General features: G+C 33.3%; 6 protein-coding genes and 1 non-coding gene across 9 annotated transcripts; 3 read left to right on the top strand and 4 right to left on the bottom strand.

Annotated features, from left to right (window-relative positions):
* Nucleotides 1-1,968, bottom strand: LOC105221656 (zinc finger protein 12). The gene is made up of 6 exons (XM_011198791.3): nucleotides 1,683-1,968; nucleotides 1,258-1,584; nucleotides 856-1,202; nucleotides 653-787; nucleotides 474-584; nucleotides 1-409 (listed from the first exon to the last, which is right to left on the bottom strand). The coding sequence occupies exons 1-6, from the start codon at nucleotides 1,818-1,820 to the stop codon at nucleotides 244-246; spliced, it is 1,224 nt and encodes a 407-aa protein (XP_011197093.1). The 5' UTR covers nucleotides 1,821-1,968; the 3' UTR covers nucleotides 1-243.
* A 392-nt stretch (nucleotides 1,969-2,360) lies between these two features.
* Nucleotides 2,361-4,367, bottom strand: LOC105221657 (zinc finger protein 286A). The gene is made up of 6 exons (XM_011198792.3): nucleotides 4,122-4,367; nucleotides 3,696-4,064; nucleotides 3,049-3,509; nucleotides 2,854-2,988; nucleotides 2,681-2,791; nucleotides 2,361-2,630 (listed from the first exon to the last, which is right to left on the bottom strand). Exons 1-6 carry the CDS (start codon nucleotides 4,251-4,253, stop codon nucleotides 2,561-2,563), a joined length of 1,278 nt encoding a protein of 425 aa, XP_011197094.2. The 5' UTR covers nucleotides 4,254-4,367; the 3' UTR covers nucleotides 2,361-2,560.
* A 95-nt stretch (nucleotides 4,368-4,462) lies between these two features.
* LOC105221658 (zinc finger protein 8) lies at nucleotides 4,463-6,132 on the top strand. Its single transcript, XM_011198793.3, has 5 exons — nucleotides 4,463-4,758; nucleotides 4,818-5,389; nucleotides 5,467-5,601; nucleotides 5,660-5,770; nucleotides 5,889-6,132. Exons 1-5 carry the CDS (start codon nucleotides 4,606-4,608, stop codon nucleotides 6,046-6,048), a joined length of 1,131 nt encoding a protein of 376 aa, XP_011197095.1. The 5' UTR covers nucleotides 4,463-4,605; the 3' UTR covers nucleotides 6,049-6,132.
* A 405-nt stretch (nucleotides 6,133-6,537) lies between these two features.
* LOC105221660 (phagocyte signaling-impaired protein) lies at nucleotides 6,538-12,306 on the bottom strand. The gene is made up of 9 exons (XM_011198794.3): nucleotides 11,730-12,306; nucleotides 11,340-11,564; nucleotides 9,985-10,178; nucleotides 9,631-9,929; nucleotides 9,398-9,542; nucleotides 9,045-9,317; nucleotides 7,593-8,978; nucleotides 7,328-7,526; nucleotides 6,538-7,233 (listed from the first exon to the last, which is right to left on the bottom strand). Exons 1-9 carry the CDS (start codon nucleotides 11,785-11,787, stop codon nucleotides 7,049-7,051), a joined length of 2,964 nt encoding a protein of 987 aa, XP_011197096.2. The 5' UTR covers nucleotides 11,788-12,306; the 3' UTR covers nucleotides 6,538-7,048.
* A 657-nt stretch (nucleotides 12,307-12,963) lies between these two features.
* LOC105221661 (coiled-coil domain-containing protein 174) lies at nucleotides 12,964-15,045 on the top strand. The gene has a single exon (XM_011198795.3). The coding sequence runs from the start codon at nucleotides 13,046-13,048 to the stop codon at nucleotides 14,789-14,791; it is 1,746 nt and encodes a 581-aa protein (XP_011197097.1). The 5' UTR covers nucleotides 12,964-13,045; the 3' UTR covers nucleotides 14,792-15,045.
* A 287-nt stretch (nucleotides 15,046-15,332) lies between these two features.
* On the bottom strand, nucleotides 15,333-18,293 carry LOC105221662 (uncharacterized). Of its 3 annotated transcripts, none has more exons than XM_054233454.1 (8): nucleotides 18,207-18,293; nucleotides 17,802-17,962; nucleotides 17,159-17,340; nucleotides 16,651-16,775; nucleotides 16,349-16,590; nucleotides 16,073-16,279; nucleotides 15,795-16,003; nucleotides 15,333-15,728 (listed from the first exon to the last, which is right to left on the bottom strand). In XM_054233454.1, exons 2-8 carry the CDS (start codon nucleotides 17,916-17,918, stop codon nucleotides 15,503-15,505), a joined length of 1,308 nt encoding a protein of 435 aa, XP_054089429.1. In that variant the 5' UTR covers nucleotides 17,919-17,962; nucleotides 18,207-18,293; the 3' UTR covers nucleotides 15,333-15,502. The 3 variants fall into 3 exon arrangements, with proteins under 3 accessions (XP_054089429.1, XP_011197098.1, XP_011197101.1); XM_011198796.3 differs by having other exon boundaries at nucleotides 18,095-18,253; XM_011198799.3 differs by lacking the exon at nucleotides 18,207-18,293 and having other exon boundaries at nucleotides 17,159-17,372; nucleotides 17,802-17,940.
* Nucleotides 16,967-17,038, top strand: Trnag-ucc (transfer RNA glycine (anticodon UCC)). The gene has a single exon. It is a non-coding gene; the product is annotated as a tRNA-Gly (tRNA).
* Nucleotides 18,294-18,360: the final 67 nt, after the last annotated feature.

Below are 18,360 nucleotides of genomic sequence, written 5' to 3'. Positions count from 1 at the left end.
TTGGTATTTTTTTCTATGTTTATTCAAAGGCTTACAGTAAAATCAAATAATCATACTTGGCTACTACATAATTGTTAAAACATATATCCGAGGTCTAACTTGGTTACTTTAATATTCCGTTTTTGATTAAGCAACTAAATAAAAGGTGGCATTTTTTAAATTCAGTTTAAATATAACTTTACATTTATTGCATAAACGTAATAAAAGTACGGAATATTATGTAAAAAAAAAAATTTTAATAGTTTATATTTCTAAGATCTGAGTAGTGGCGGTTACCACTTCATGATAACTTTCTAATGTTTCCACTTCTATCGGTTCCATTTTTACCCCAACGCCTTTTCGTTCGTGTGTCATTTTGTGGTTACGCAGTTTGTAGGCTTGTTGAAATCCTTTACCACAAATATCACACCTGCATAAACAAACAATTAAAATAAATATAACACATTTAGCAAGGTAGCGATTATTAAACTTACACATGTGGCTTTTCTCCCGTGTGTATCATCTTGTGAAATTTCAAAGTGTTGGTGTATGTGAAGGATTTTCCACAAACATCACAAACATATGGCCTTTCATTCGTATGAATTCTATGCGGAAAGTAAATATACATTATATTGATAATAAATGTAACAAATAAATTATAGTAACGACATACCGATGATGTTTATTGCGCGTGGAGAGGTCTGCAAACGCTGCTGGACAATAGCTGCATTTGTATGGTCGATTTCCGGTGTGAGTATTCATATGTCGCGTTAATTGCTGTGTCTGTGCGAAGCAATGCCCACAAATCCTGTAATTGTAATGGATTATTTAAAACCTACTTGAAATATTATGTAATGTATGTTTATGTAAACTTACTCGCACTCGTGCGGCTTAATACCCTTATGCAGTTTTATATGTTCAGTAAGACGGCCTTGTGACGGATAAATGTTGCCACAAATATCGCAGATATATGACGTTGGTTTGATTTTTTTAGGTTTTGGTCCTCGCTTTGCAGGTGAAGTCTTCTCTTTCTTAATTAATTCTCGATTTACTGTTTGCTTGGATGTTACTCCCACTCCTTTCTTCAAATTCTTTGGTGGTCTTCCTCTACCTCGCTTAGGTGCCTCTTCTTTGATTGGTACGTAATCTTCATCCGAATATTGGAATTCATAATTAATATCTTCCAGGTACTCGGCACCGTCTGACATAGCCGAGCCTGAGCGCTATAAATATTTTAATAACCATATGTATGTCATAACCAACTATGCATTTACTTACATCTATTGTGTCGAATTCTTCAAATACCTCCGCACCATCATCAATTGGTTCATAAATATCTAAAACTTCAGCTTCTTCTGGATCTGATAACTCCTGCTTAATTTCAGCAAGATCAGGCTCAACTTTCAAAGCCTCCACTTCATCCGCCTCAATGGGTATATATTCCGTTACTTCCTCATCAACCTGGGTATCTACTTCAGCTGGTGCTATAAATCTACTAAGATGTTTATGTGACCGCTGGCAGGTAACACGAAACTTGTACGCCACACGCAAATATTTTATACATTTGCCACATATTTTGTCCGGATAATGATCAAAACGTTTAATCTGCATAAAAATATATTTAACTACAGGTAATTTCAATAAAAAATAAAAAAACGGCAGAGCTAATTATTAAAATCATTCTGCGCGCGGAAAATGCTTACTGGTACTCCGCCACACTCCAAAATCATTTGCGTCATGTCTTTTTCGTCATCCTTATCGAATATAGTAGTCATCACTTCTTCGGGTTGCTTTAAACAAACCCTGCAGACAATCCATTTTTCGTTTAAACTCGACTTCATAATTTAATATTTACTATTTTGATCCTTGGTTGTGCCAATGCACCCAATATATATTTTGTTTTTAAGAAAATGTTACAATACGAGAACGCTGTGACGCGATGCCAGTCTGCTTGGTCTGCTTTTTCACACTTTGACTCACGAACGAATGCATATGTCAATCTTCGAAAAGTTTCGGGTACAGTTGGCAGCGCATATACAGGGTTGATTAAGAACGAACAATTATAAAAAAAATTAATAAAATCTCATGTAAGCCGCAAATCTGTAAATTATATGGTTTATTTTAAATAAAAAAAAAATGTGGAATTCTCGATTGTTGTTATTTGTCGTTCTAATTTTGCACTCTATTGCATAAGTACGGATACTATCTTAAGCCCATATATTAATAATCATACATACAAGTTCTTACTTAATGCAACTCTGAAAGTCATGTTAATGGTACAATTTGTAAATATTTTTTTTTATTTCGCTGTAATTCGTGACGTAGTTTCTTATTTTATAATTAATGTATAAATATTGATAACAATGAAATTAAAAGACTGATTAACTTTTAAAAGTATATTTCTTTTCAATAAGTTAAGTCTATACTATATATTCAATAACAAAATTTGTCTAATGTGAACAAGTTAAGTAAAAGGAGTAAACGTTTGCATAGAGAAATATAAGATTATTAGTAAATAAATTTTTATCAACACTCTCTTGACACATATAAATATCTACATGTATTTATCCTTTTTCGTCCATTATGTGTGAGTGCGCTCGTGGGTCCTCCTGTGGTGTGATTGAGTAAATTTTTTTCCGCAATATTTACAACTAAAAAAATGGTTATTAATTACATACGTAAATTTCGATTAAGTAATTACTTGTATGGTTTCTCTCCTGTATGGGACATGACATGAACTTTAAGTACGTTCGAATATGAAAATGCTTTACCGCACGTCTCGCAAATATAAGGCCTCTCCTGCGTATGAATCCTACATATAGCATTACATAATAATTTTAAAAAATATTTCAATATAAAATAAATCGAACATACCGTTGATGCTTAATACAAGTAGATGGATCGGCAAAACTAGCTTCACAAAACTTGCATTTAAAAGGCCGATTACCTGTATGTGAATTCATGTGACGAGCCAATTGTGGAGTTTGTGAAAATCGTTTATGGCAAATTCTAAAAAAATAATATAAATTTATCTAAAATACATTATTATTTGAAATATATTGTACTTACTCGCATTCATGTGGTTTCTCTTTGGTATGTATCCTTAAATGTAAAGTTAATTTAGACTTTTCATTATAAACATTACCGCAATAGCTACAAATAAAATTATTTGCAGTTTTCTTTTCCCAGTTGCTGCCAGATTTTCCTCGGTTTTCAGTTTTATTTTTTGAGGTGGGTGATATTACATTAGTGTTTCTGTTACGCCCTCTTGCCACTGGAGCTTTTAAGGAAACAAATTTGGTACTAACTTCAAAATCACATTCGACTCCTTCGCTAACTTTTTGCTGATACTGTTTTAATTTTTGTGTTGTTTCCGCGCATACGAGTTTTTCAATAGGACCTTTCGAGATAAACGTTTCTTCATCTTTCAATTCGTCGTATTGCGTGTTGGAGTAATATGCCAATTCATCAGAATGTCTTGTATTTGCATCTTCCAAAAAATCCATTCGATCATCCTCAATGTCCACAAACTAAAAAGTATGAAGTTAAATTAAAAAAAAAAACATAAATAACGGCCAATTGAAGATCTTCCTTCAAAAAGTTTGGCAACGCTCAATTTTTTAAAGCTCGATGGCAACGCTATGTTTAAATATTTTTACATGTATTTCCAAACCTAGTAATTCACCAGGATGGGTGAGAATTGATAATATACAAACCTCGGGTTGATTTGAATGTAATATGTTATCATCAGCCTCATCACAATCCTCCACAAAACCTTCTATAACTTCGAATACAAAATTATCCTCATCGCCTCCTTCTTGGCTTTCTTGTTCATCAAGCAGTATCACTGATTTTTCATACTTTGTGCTTTCAACCAGATGTTTGGTAGAACTGGCATTATTCAAAACATCCATTGATTCTTCAGGTTTATCATCACGTATTTTTAGATTGCACCTAGTTAAGTGAAGAAAGTCCTGCCATTGCTTGATAGACTGCTGGCAAAGTTTACGGAACTTTTCTGCCGCTTGTAACAATAAAAGGCATCTGTTACATATTCGATCTGACCAATGTTTGAATTCATTTAACTAAATTAGACAAAACATAATTCTATACATATTTAAATTATTGACAGAAATACACACTTCAATGGAACCAAAGTCAGCTATTCGTTCAGCAAGGTTTGACTCTGTATTAAATATAGCAGTCATTTCATTTTCGGATGTTTTCAAGCAGATCCGACAAACAATCCATTTACTAACACGTTGCTCGTCCATGGTTTTTATGTTTATAAAAGCGCACAAAATAATATTTATTATTTACAAGACTCGAATGATCACTTTTAATAATATAGTTGGCAATGAAGTAAGTATGGATTCTTTCGTTGCCAATTTATTTGTTCTCATATGCTCTATCAAACTGTTCTCATTTCGAAATATGTTTGTAAACAAAGTGTTGCATTATTTGGTATTGAGCATTGAGGAATTAGAAATAAATTGGCAGCACCGCCATCTTTTCTGACATTTTGACAAATGTTGGAGTCTAAATCAGTTTTAATGTTTATAGTTATGTTATATTAATCAACTAATCTTAATTTATATTGTATTAAAAGTTAAGGTTTTTTATATTATGATGGATGTAAAGCTGGAAGTGGATACATTATCAATGTGTCGGATATGCCTACAAAATAGTGAAGAAGGTGAAGAAATGGCATCTATTTTCGACCAAGATGCAGAATCGGTTTGCCTATACGAAAAAATCGAGAGTTGTGGAGGCATAAAGGCAAATTTTGGAAATCCTTAAATATCTTTAAATATTTTAGAATGTTGTTTATTTTTCAGATTCTGACCGAACCAGAACTTCCAACTCGTATTTGCAAGAAATGCAATGCTTTCCTTACAATTGCACATAAATTTCGTATAATATGCAAAAATTCAGATGATTACCTACGTGAATTTGTTTGCAAATCTTCCGATAACTGCGAAGATGATGACAGTAATTCAGAATACATAAGTGAGTACAGTCCAAAAACATCAGATACACAAGTTCTGCAGCAAAGTGGTCACAATATCGACGAAACACCAGCGGAAATTGATTATGAGGAAGTGGCAATATACTCAGAAATGTGGTTGCAAGACGGTGAAAACGAGGATGATCTGATTGTTGAAGACCATGGTGATGGTTCACAGCATTCTCCAAACCCCCAAAACCAAATTTCAAACCCTAGCCCTTCTAAGAAAACATTGGGTATATCGTCAGACGGTGCCGCTGTTATACGTGTGAGAAATGAACGACACCTAAATAAAGAAAAGCAAATACACATATGCGACATATGTGGTAATGTTTACCCGCGTAAATATGCGCTAGAGGCGCATATGAGGCGACATCGTAATGAACGACCATATGAGTGCGAGTAAGTTTAGATTGAAGAAATTGCTAATTTGTATTTAAAAAATATTGTATAAAAATAAAAATTTTAACTGTTGGTAGAATTTGCTCGCAATCATTTCATCTAAATTTTCAACTAACACGCCATATCCGCAAACATACTGGAGTACGACCTTATGCTTGCCAGTACTGCAAACGGACATTTGCTGATCGATCGACAATGCTTAAGCATGAAAGGTAAATTTTTCACTTTTCTTATTATATACATTTTATTTATTAAATTTCTCCCGAGTAGGATTCATCGCAATGAACGGCCTTATACCTGTGATGTATGTGGAAAAAGCTTTACCTATTCCAGTGTTTTAAAAGTACATACCCTAACACATACGGGAGAAAAACCTTTTATGTACGTATCTATTCGTGGATAACTTTTAGAAAGTCTTTATCCTGAATATTTCCAATAAGAATATTTATTAACTAATTACTAATGGTTTATAAAACCCAAATTTTCCTTTACCAAATAGCTGTGGCATTTGCGGCAAACGATTTTCCCGAGCTCATCACCTTCGAGCGCATTTGGAAACACTATTGCATCAAAGTGATCCTCGTTCCAAAATACTCCTCAAACAAATAAAGCGTGAAGAGGATCTGGGCAACGCATGTGAAGAATTAATAAATTCGTAATGTAACATTTTCATATCGTTGTCTTGCTACTGAGTGTAGAGATTATTTAATGTAAAATATATCGCACTTGTATTATTAAAACCAATTAACTCAAAATTTAAGTTTTTAAAGTTTTAACGTAGTAAATATGTTAATTTCTTCTTTTGCTATATTTAATATATCATTACAATTAAAATTTCAAAAATGATCTTAGCTCACAAAATGTGTAGAAATACTTGAAGCAATAATTTTGCTTGCCTAAATCTACCAGCTGGTTATAACACTGAAAATATATATCAATTGGACCATGTAATAATTTTGAAAATAGTTGTTCCTCTAAACATGTTTTTTACTGTTTAATCTGATTGATACAAATATCAATTAAATATGAAGCACAATCTTTATTTAATGAACATTGGCTCACAAAATAACACTATTTTTCCACGTTGTATTAAGAGAAATTTCGCTACATAGTAGTGGAACTAATTAAATTTTTATAAAAGACACTACTTTTTTATACACACAATATTCACTTTTATTGTATCAAATTTACGGAAATGCAGTGGAAAATAATAAAGACACCCGCAATGGGTGAAAAACAGTACTAATTTTCTATTTTGTTATGCTTCTAGAATGTGAAAAATCAAAGTTGAAAACATCCCAATTAAGTTTATTTTTTAACTAAAAATTAAATAACAAAACATACGCGTTTATTGTTCATAAGTAGTACGCAAACGCTTGGATTACATAATGGTAAGAGTGGATGAATAAAATAAAAATGATATGGAAGCATGAAGATAGTTCCATTAAATTTTTTGTTGTTTCAAATTCAAACAAACGTTCCTAATGTTATAATTTCATATTATAAACGTGCATCCAATTTTTAAATACATTTTCTTATTTAATTTCCAATTTTTGTTTTTAAAACTTCTGAATTTTGTTTTTTTTTTTCTTATATATGTATGTACTTTGTTTGATTTGCACAGCAAAGAAAACGCAGTTGTGAGTCGCAACAATTCGCTTACTTGCTCAACATACGCATTTTATCTTTAATTAAATTTCTGAGTTCCGCAACCATAAGCTCATGAGATTCCTTAAATATTGACGCCACATCACCAATGAGAGTTGCTTCTACTTCTGGCTTAAGCGACATATCCGCCATAAACGAATTCAGTTCACGAGCCAACGTTGGTGTTTTCCAATTACCTTTAAAACAACAACAAATGCAATAATTTTTATAAATACCCATCATTATGCATGTATGTACATATATATCGGAAATTGTTTTAATCATACATACCTATGGCAGTTTCACAACTTTGAAATTGTTTTCTCAGATGGCGCATCAACTCAATCACCAACTGGCTGCGTTCCTTCTCATTTATGATACCCAAGTCACTATTGCCTTCCTGGCCGGCCTTTTTCCGGGGTTTGGTTTTGGCAGGTTGTTGCAACTTTTCATAAATTACCGACAACACAAAAGCGTACAACGACAGTATCTAGAATTATAGCAAATTAGTTAGCATTTGTTTTCTTTTTTTGTTGTTGTTTTGACATGCGCTTACTTCCAAACACGCAGACACCTTATTTTGCCATTCGCGTCGACGCCAAAGACCGTCCACCGCTGAGTCACTCTCGGATATAACTTGTACACACAGTTGCACAATTTTAGTGACATTATCGGTAACCACTTTACATTGAATTGGTAAATTACTTGCCCCGGTGTACAGTTCTAGAACTAGCTGTGCAAGCGAACTAAAGAACTCCTCATACGGCACTTCAAGCAACAAATGCAGTCTAGTTGGTAACAAATTGACTAGAAAACGATTCGACAGTGGTTTGTAGTTCATGAGACGCAGACGCTGAAATAATCCGGTCCATGACTCGCGAAGCAATTCAATCGTATCGGTTTCTCTGGCGCTCTCCAAATCATTGGAATTATTGCTATTGCTGTTTATATTAGCGGGATTTTGATTGCTCTTTTTGCTATTAATATTGCCATCGATATTTTGTTTCTCTTCTGTGGCATTTGCTATGTCTAAGTTTGGCTTTTGATGGAAAATGTCGACAAACGAGGCTACTAAACGCAACAGAAGTTGGCGTATTTGCAACACTTCTACCTCTTGATCGAACGATTCTTTGCGTTCCTCGTCAACATTGACCAAATGCACCGGGTCCCAGCGTATGAGAGCGCCCAAGTCGCGATTGTCCGACAATTCATGCCATGAAATGCGATCCTCGGCAGGTTCAATGCTCATGGCAGTGTACGCTGCTAGATTTTGTCGAACATTGCCATACAGCATTACCAAATCACATAATTGAGCCTCTATAGAGGTGCTGACGTAATGAATGCTGTTGGTAAGACGCTCTTTAAAATTCATAAACTCTTCAAGTTTAGAAAATGTACAAAACCGATATGTCAATGTTATGTACTCTAAACGTTCCCTGTAGCTGTTGGTGAAAAATTTCAATGTCGCATCAAAAACTGTCCTCGCCATAGAGAAGCGACCGCATAATGGCAATAAATTACAATGAATGTAACTCATCGAGTCAAGCTGTATCTGTTTGATATCCAAGTAATCGTACATTTCCTGCGCACCCAACATACAACCAAACATGTGATAAATCTTTAGACTAAGCAATTTTACATGGAAATTACTGGTGCTATTACGTAGTACATATTGCAATAGGCAGAGTGCTTCGAAAATTCTATCTGATCTCTGTTCTCTTAAGCTTATATCATACATAACATTTGCTGCCAACAGCGCGTACGGATCAGATGGACCCATATCGGTGTGTAGTAAGTTCTTACCAAAAGAGCTTAAACCATGCTCGTAATGCAATTTTAGAGCTGTATAAAATGCAAGTAAATGATCCGTCTGTAAGTCTAAATGTGAACCACAAATGCGTGAAATCTGTAGAGCACATATGTGCTTTTGCATTTGTTCTTTCTGAAATATTACAGATAACGTTGTTTTATAGTTCGTTGAAAAAGCAATTTATGTCATTTTACTTACATCTTGTGGTAGTGTGGTGGAGCTAATTCCACTCTCCAGTAACAGTTTGTTAGCTACCTGCTGACGACATTCCAGACTAATAGAGGGCAGGAAAAGCGCAATATCGTGAGTGCAACAAGGTTTGTCTCCAAACAGCCGAAAATATTCATTAATCAATATAGAAAAATCACCAAGCAATGCTTCTGCATCCATACTTTGTGCGCGCATCCGTTTATGCAGTTCCAAGCGGGCTAGATACGGGCCACGTACTTTTCGTTCGGCGGATTCGATCATCTATCGTGTAAATATAGCAATACAGTAACAGTTTTGTAAAATTTGTATCCATGATATATGTATGTACATGGATAGCGCACCTGACAAAGGAAATCATGGCATTCATCTAGGGTACTTAGTGCTATTTCGTCGTTAGTTTTTTCGCCCAGTGTATCTTGTGAAGTTTTTTTCAGTAATTCGAAACAACTTCCCAAATAATCTTGATAGTAGTCCCAACGGTCCCGACTTTTTAAAATAAAGTTTAAAATTACATTATGGGAATTGTGATTATTTTTAAGATAAGAGATAACAATTAGTGATAACAATTACTCACTCATCCTTTAACAAATCTTTTAATAGGGTGTTTGTCTCCTGCCACATATTCAACTCTTTTAACAAATCAATTTTCATATAAACGGGAGCGCCGGGATATAATTTTTCACATAGAGCACCGTTAAGGAATTCTAAAGCTTCCTTATATTTTTTTTGTAGCTTTAAAATGTGCAAGTAAAGAAAAACTTCCTGTTCCGACTCGAGTTTGTTTTCATCGATCATTTTTTCCACCATACGCTGCGCAAGCGCTAAATAGATTTTGGTCTTTTCCGGAAATTTGCTTTCTGGTCCACGAATTCCCTAAAATTATGGTGACATTGTAATTCATATTAAAACCGAAATATTATTTGCATACCTGTAGAACAACACTCATCACAGCCCAAAAATAATACGCAGTTTTTGGCTGGGCTTTATACAATTGCAGCGCAACAGATTGCTGCGATTTAAAATCCTCCAAGCGCACATGAGATATAAAAAGATGGGCTAAGAGCTCCTCATTACCGGGTGATTGTTTTACCGCATTATTATACAAATATACAATTTTGTCCACTGCAAATTAAAAATATGTACATATTTCCCTTATTAAAAATAAGATACACGAACGTATTAGTAAGTATTTAAGTAATGTTTTCTCCCTCAAATTAATTAAATATTTTAAATTATGAATTAATAGCTCTACTCTAGTCTCCTCAATATTTATGATATGTAGTGTTACATATGCCCACATGAATTTCGTCGCATGCCTGATATGAATAATGTGCATTTGGCGGCAGTCAAAATACTAAAATTATATTTTAATGAGTGCAACAACATATCTGCGAACTCGTAATTGCTTGGAATGCTACCGACAAAACACTCGGTTAATATGTTTTGATTAAAATGTCTAAAATTAAACAACATATATTAATTCGGTAATTTGGGAAGTTTTAGACCGATTCTACACATTTATTGCAGTTGTACAGATGTACATATATGAACTGTACTAATGCAAGTATTTATACTTCGATAATGATTTGACTGTACTGAATACCACACACACGAACCATATAACTCGTAATTTCTTATCAATTCATGTAATTTAAGTTTTAAATTTTCTCGATCCGTCATATTTTTCATAAATCTTTGTAAACCATAATAATTAAGAAATCATAGGTATTTTGTGACAAAATCCAAATTGTCTTCTACTGCACCGAATGTAGGGTGTAGAAATAAATATGCATCCATACTTACGCTTATACGTACATATGTATGTACATATATGTACCAGAATAAAAATCTACTCATTCCATTTGGGTGCAATTATTTTTATCACATTTAAAGACCTAATCAGTGCATATGTATTGTAACATTAGGGCAAACTATGCAGCATAATTAAATATATAACACTTCAATGAAACACAACTCAAAGACGCCTCGTCGGAAGAAATTTTGGGGCGAGCTAGAGTTGAGATCGTGGACTGAGTTTTTATTTTATCTTTATACTTATATTACTAGTAATAAAGGTTAGTTTGAAAGAAATCCTTCCTTCTATTGCATACCGAGTTTAAATTTTCATTTCTAAAGTTTAAACTTAAATTATTTTTTATAAATTTATTTAATTTTTAACACTCACTTTTAAAAGTGAGATAGCACTTTCGAAAATTAAATGAAATTTAGAAATATTTTTGAAAAAGTCTTACATTTTTAGAATATAATATAATTTAAACTTACGTTGTTCCAATTCTTTATAGCAGAATGATAACACCTGCAATGTAGGATCATCTACTGGTTTCTCATTGCTCACAGTTTTTAAAACGATCTGGCTCTCTTCATATCGCCCCAGTCGAAGTAATGCTAATGCTTTTAATGCACGAGCACACCACATATTTGGATGTTTTTTTAGAAGCTTTTCCGTCTCTTGAAGAGCCTTACGATTGTTCCCAACTTCCAAACTATCTAAAAATTAAAACAAACATATGCTTAAGTTGTACATTTTTATAAAATGCTTTATATTTAAATATATATACAAATATATTTAATAGAATTAATATTAAAAATAGCATACAATCATTTGTGAATTCTTGCACATGTTAATTCATACACGTGCCATCAATCGCTTACCATATATTGGTCGTAGGCGCCTCTCAAAGACGGTAGCGTCATGCACTTGTTGCGACATCTCTCCTTTGTAAACACTCGTGCCTTTATACAGCCGTATTCTTTTCAAATTGTTTTATATTCTACAAGTCCTTGATTTACTAATCGTGGTTCAATCCTCAACTTTTCGCACTTTTTACACAGCCTCTACTCATAAGACCATACATATATATGTAGATTGTTGTAGAACTGTGCTATTTCGGTTATTACGAAAGTCAATGCGGTGAAGATTTCGTAAAAACTAACAAAAGTACTTTTTTATACAATATCTTGGATAGTACCGGCTAGTTAAATTTTATTTTTTGTTGCCAACTTTTTCCATGAAAATACACAAAATATGTAAGTCAATATGTTGCTACAAAACACATTTTTCCAATATTTTAGGTGTGTTTCACGCACTTTTTAACTCACTAATCGTTTGATAACAATTTTCGAATTATTACTTAATTTTTATCTAGGATACTGATAAAATATTTTTTTTAAATAATTGTCGCACCTCGCCGAAAGTAAAAAGGCATACGGCAAAAGTTGCAAGTAAAGCATAACCAAAAATAAATGTCACAAAAGAACGAACAACTGAAGGTTTTATAACTACAGTGAAGGTAAATATATTGAAACTTTTATATAATTAGGAAAACAACAAATCTAAAATAAAAACTGATCTTATTACACTAAGAAAAATTATAATCTCCAATTCTTATGATTTAGAAAATAATTATGCGTTGTACTGAATTACATACATCTTATAAAATATATATTTGTTAAATACTATAAATTCTGCGATAAAATCCGAACATTTTTCGAAAATTAAACTCGTATATAATAAATTCAAGAATCTTTTATATATGTATTTACTTTTAATTTAATTCTTGGGAATTTAAAGAAAGATATCCAATAATATTTACTAATAAATATTTATTTTCTTTTTATGATATATTGTAGATGCAGATTTAAATTGTCATCTAATTTTCTTTGACTCTATTCGTAAATATTTATGATTGCCAATGTTAAGTATGTATTAAAAATTATATTCATTTACCTCTGAGGAAACCAATATTAGAACAACAAAATTATTCATATTATTTTGTAGAACAAAATCCATTAATAAGCATGTTAGGTAATATATGCAAAACAAATCGGTTTAAAATTTTTATTGCAATAATTTGATCATTAAATTGATTTTAGTTGGCAACTTTATTCGTGATTTTGATATCTGTCAGTCATCTTGATTTTTGTTGTCATTTTCTAAATAAATTCACAAGTTAGATTAAAAACTAAAAATGAATGATCCCAATAAAGCTATCAACGTAAATTTGTCCTCGCTTTTAAGTTTAAAGGCTGAACTATTACGTAAACAGGCAGAAGTGAACAAAGCAAAAACTATTCAAGTTCAAAATCAACAGAATGAATATTCATCTAAAAAAACGCACATATTTAATAATTGCTTGCCCGCGGATGAAGCCAAAATAAACCAGAGGAATAAAAAGTCTGGAATGAAAGCCGTTCAGGCTGGTGATGATATTACTGTTTACGAGCACGAAGATAGCGAGTTGGTGGAAAAGTCAAAACGTGTACTGGAAGCAAAAAGCAAGTTTTACGAACGTATGACTCGCACTGGAGGACAATTAAACTCAGATGATAATTGCTTAGTGTTATTTAATCGCAAGCATCAAGAAGAATGCAAAGACAATAGTTACTCCAAGAAATATGTTGAGCAATGTACAGAAAATAATTCAAATAACAATGAAAGCGAAAGTGAGGACGAAAACGCGTCGGATGAAGAAGATGATTGGGTCGAATATACAGATTGTTTGGGACGTACCAGAAAATGTCCACGAGAAGATTTGGAAGTCGTGAAAAAAAGAGACGCTGAATTAGCAGCTAGTATGCCGGAACGGTTAGATCAATCTAAAGTTAATTGGATGATAAATACGACGGACACTCAAATTGAAAAAGATAAAGAATATGTATCTTACGGTCCCACAACATGTCAGAGTTTATATGGCGATGCGATTTCCTTAATGTCCAAACATGACGAACAACGGGCCACATGGGAGCGCAAGGAACAGGAAAATCTCGACAAGATTGATGTGCACTATCAGGATGTTTTCTTTGATGAGGCAAGACAGCATGGTGTCGGTTACTACACCTTCTCAACAGACGAAGAAGAACGTAAAAAACAGCAAAAAGAATTAGAAGATGCTAGACAATCTACCATTGAAGAACAGAACCGACGTGAACAGCTTCGTGCCCATCGGGAAAAGATTATTTCAGAACGGGTGCTTGCAGCTAAAAATAGGCAACGAGCCCGGCTTGGCCTGCCCCCTCTTGAGAAAGTTGAGGAAAATGAAAAATATGCAAATACAACCGAAGAGACAAAGGACGAGCGTAAAGCTAGAAAACAAATAGAAAAAATTAAACGAAAACAAGAAAAGTATGAAAAAGAAAGAGAGTTAGAGCGTAATAATCATGTACGCCCATGGGACAAGGAAAAAGTATCCACAGGAAGTACCAATTCAGCCATAGACAATGACATGACTGAGCCAAAATGGTCGTATAAGCCAGAGAAATTGCCGATGTGTCAGGAGCAGTGGAATGAGAAGAAAAGATCTGAACGGATAGAAGAATTTGGGCCTGTTAGCGATTCACAAATACAGAATCAATACCAACCAAAACGCAAAAATTTCACCAGTATGCCCCCACCTGAAAACCTAGTTTTCAGGGACAAATCCAACAAAGACAATCCCTTTAAAACTGAAAATTTCGTCAGTTATCAATCATCTAAAAGCGATAGGACGTTTCAACGACGCAGCTACGGTGCTGAGTCCGTGGAATCGAAACAGTTAGGAGCTGCCATAGCACCACCTGTTGACCTGGATTACGTTTCTTTACCGCATACCAAAAAACTAAAATCCAGTAGCGAACTTGAAAGTTCTATTGAAGCAGGTTTACGTTTTCTACGTAACAATTGTGATAAAGGAAATTTGACAACCAAATCCTCTTGGACAGCAAAGGCAGATTATTAAGTAATTGCGAAAACCAATGTTACCTACAAACATACCAATGTATGTAATGATAAATATCGATAACACATTATTTTTAAGCAGCTAAATTTATTTACTCGTATGTATGTGTGTATCATATGCGTTCGCTTGTTTTATCGAACAAGTATGGAACATTTTTTATTTTGTTTATACAAATTCATTCGAGCGACAATAAACAATATTGTTGCAAATTGTTATTGTCAGTATGAATTTTTTGGTAATATATAAAATAATTTTCTCCAATAAAATATAAGTCATAAATAAATATAAGCCATTCGTGCTAAATTATTAAAATTAATAGTAATACTTTTGCGCAAAATGTGTACGTAATTTTCTTTGGAAAATTTAATAAGACAATTTTAAGCCTCACTGACCTACTTCATACAATAGCATTTATAAAATACAACTACATTGCCTCCCTCAATTTACTCATTTTTCTGCAATAAATTATATTTATTAAACTCACATATGAATGGAAATATATGGCTTCTAATTTTCGATACATATCTAAATAAATATTATACTCGTATGTTTATGTACGCTTTCTCTTAAACTTCATATTAAAAATTTATATATGTATGTTGCGCTATAGTCAAAAATGGTTGCAAGAAAACTTATCTTCAATTTTATATATTAAGTAATGCGTGTTCCCGCTGTATCCTTTGTAGTCCGGTAGTTTACGAGAACAAATTACTAAAGCATTCCCTTATCGACCATATCGATAACAATATCAGACATTTTTTGACGACACAAATCGTTGGGAGGAAAATTCAAAACTGGTGCACCAGTCTCTATGTCTTCATGGTGCATATTTAAGTACATATCTGGTGCATGTTCAGACGAACACGTCGACATGGGTATAATGTCCATTGCTAGTCCAAGGGCAAAACGTCCATATTCTTTCAATTCATCGCGAAATCTACGAATAATACAGAAAATGATAATAAACTTTGCTCAATATAATATATTATTGAAGAAAACATACAATTTTGAAAATTTCTCTGCACTATCACAGAATTCAGGTATTTTTGTGCATAATAATTTCAGCCAACCAAAAACTTCTGATGTATATAGTTTAATAAACCCACTTAAATGTTCATCGCGCATTGCTTTAGTTGTACAACAAAATAACAAATTCGCTATATCCAATGCAATAGAGCTGTACCGAATCAGTTGAAAATCTACCAGACACACCTAAAAAGAGCAATGTTAACAGTAAGTATTTATATGAATAATAGTAAATAAGATTAGAACACGTCTCACATCAACGGCTCTCTTTTGTTCTGTGTTAGTTCCGGTATATTCGTAACGGTAAAGAAAATTGTTAACCCAACAATCACCATGGCAAATAGCAGAAAGTGTCGATTCCGCACTGACTAAATGCACCATTTGGGAAAAGAAAGTCGAACATCCCGCAAATTTTTTCAGGGCTTCCAAATATTTTGAATCTTCCGGAAGGATATCAGAAACCTGTTGATTGTGATTACTGATGTGTATAGCTGTACTTTAAAAGAAATATTTGGATATTCTAACACTTACCATTTTAATGGCATCCTTTGTAAGCCTTTCATAGTAATTTTTGTACCAATTCGCATTTGAGGAACAGAAAAGACCTTCGGTAATAAGTTCACGTAATCGGTCGAAATGATCAGGATTTTCGAATTTATAAGCCAAACTTAGAGCATGAAATTGAGCCACCTCTTTCAGCACTAAGTGTGTCTCATCTAATGTTAAACCCTTTTGCCGATCCGTCATTTGGAAGTTACGCACTCGCAAGTCCTCTAAAAAATTCGAAGTGATTAGTTGATTTTTTTTATTTTATTTAATTTCTTTGTCAATACCCATTATCAGAATATCGTCTCGCGCATAGAAACATTTAGGAGTAGCCCCAAACACGTGAGAAGTTTTCGCTTCTTGAAATCTAACTAATTCTGGTAATATTTCCGTGTAAAACAACACCTCATTTCTGGAATTTAAGATGCGTATGAAGATTTGTTATTTGTTGATTATAATAATTTGCAGTTTCAGAATTATGTAGTTTAATTTAACACAAACATAACGGTAACTAATAGTCATATTTTTTAAATATTAACGTTATTAATTTTGAATATATTAATATCTGGCATTAATAAGTATGGTAGCAATTATAAAATGTTGGCGTCGGTGGTGTAATGGTTAGCATAGTTGCCTTCCAAGCAGTTGATCCGGGTTCGATTCCCGGCCGACGCACACTATTTTTTAAGAAGAATTTTTTATACATATGTCTAGGTGTATATATTTTAAACAGTATATATATGTATAGATATATAGGAATACATACGATTAATTAAAATTTTCTCAATCACTAACCTAAATAACTTATCGCTCTTATAAGCTTCTCGAAGTTGTGCATTTTCCGGCATTCTCTTGCAAATTAAATTCTTTTCCCATTTTTGTTTTTTACCATCCGGTGAGCTCTGCCGTTGACCAGTGAGATGTGTACGATATATTGTCGCCGTGTAATTGTCACCGCGCCCAGAACCCTGCTCCTCCTACCGGCCAAGTTACAATTAAAAATAATTATCTAGAACAAGGTTCAATGCAGCTTAATAAAGCTACTAAAATAAAAAATATGTATGTACATACATAAGTACAGAAATACAACGAACTCAATGACTACATTGCAATTATGTTTCCACAATTTTTGCATTAACCGCAATACAACCAAACATAACAATGCAAAAAGCAACTGAATATATCGAAACGCGATATGTTTTTGTTAACTATTAAACATAAGGAATAAGTTTAATTGATCTATTTATTTTACTAACTTAGCCAGCCACATGTAAGGTTGCATAGGGCGGTTACTGCAGTCACCTTGTGATGTAACATTGAATTCTCATGCGGAGTCTTATTGTTCAAACTGTGCTTACAAACACTTTTATGTAGATACTTATGTACTTACAAACATATACACATATACATATATTCAGTGATGTAGATATGTACAAACCTCAAATGCATCGATTTGTACTTCCGGCTCTATATCTCGAAAAATCTCCCGAAATGTTTCCAGTGTTATATTAGAACAACATGCGCTATCTCCTGGAGTCGTATCAGTTACTCCCATATTTTTAGAACTATTTTCTGAGTAGAATCAAAGACTATACAAAACTGTAAGAATATTTAAAAGTATAGAAGATTAGAATATCTTTACACTTGACTTTATAAAACTGTTGTTTTAACAAATATCAATTTTTATTAAACCAATTTAATTTGCTCGCCAAAATATATTACAAACTCCACCTTTAACTAATAAGCAATAAAAACAGTTTGCGTATGAATACTCGCAATTTTTAGTTGCGTTACAATTACAATCGTCCACTTGACGTTCTCGATGCTTTCGCGAATTTCTTACATCGATTTTCTCTGCTGAAATTTGACAACTGTGCAGGCCGCTAGGGATGGCTAAGTGGCTGTCAGTTTCGTGAATGAAATTTACATGCATTTCTTTCGGCCTCTGCTCTCTGCTACTGTCAATTTCCGGTATACTCATAGTACTTATCCTTCGC

This window comes from Zeugodacus cucurbitae, chromosome 2 (assembly GCF_028554725.1).
Source record: "Zeugodacus cucurbitae isolate PBARC_wt_2022May chromosome 2, idZeuCucr1.2, whole genome shotgun sequence".
NCBI lineage: Eukaryota > Metazoa > Arthropoda > Insecta > Diptera > Tephritidae > Zeugodacus > Zeugodacus cucurbitae.
This window is presented reverse-complemented; position numbering and strand designations above follow the sequence as displayed.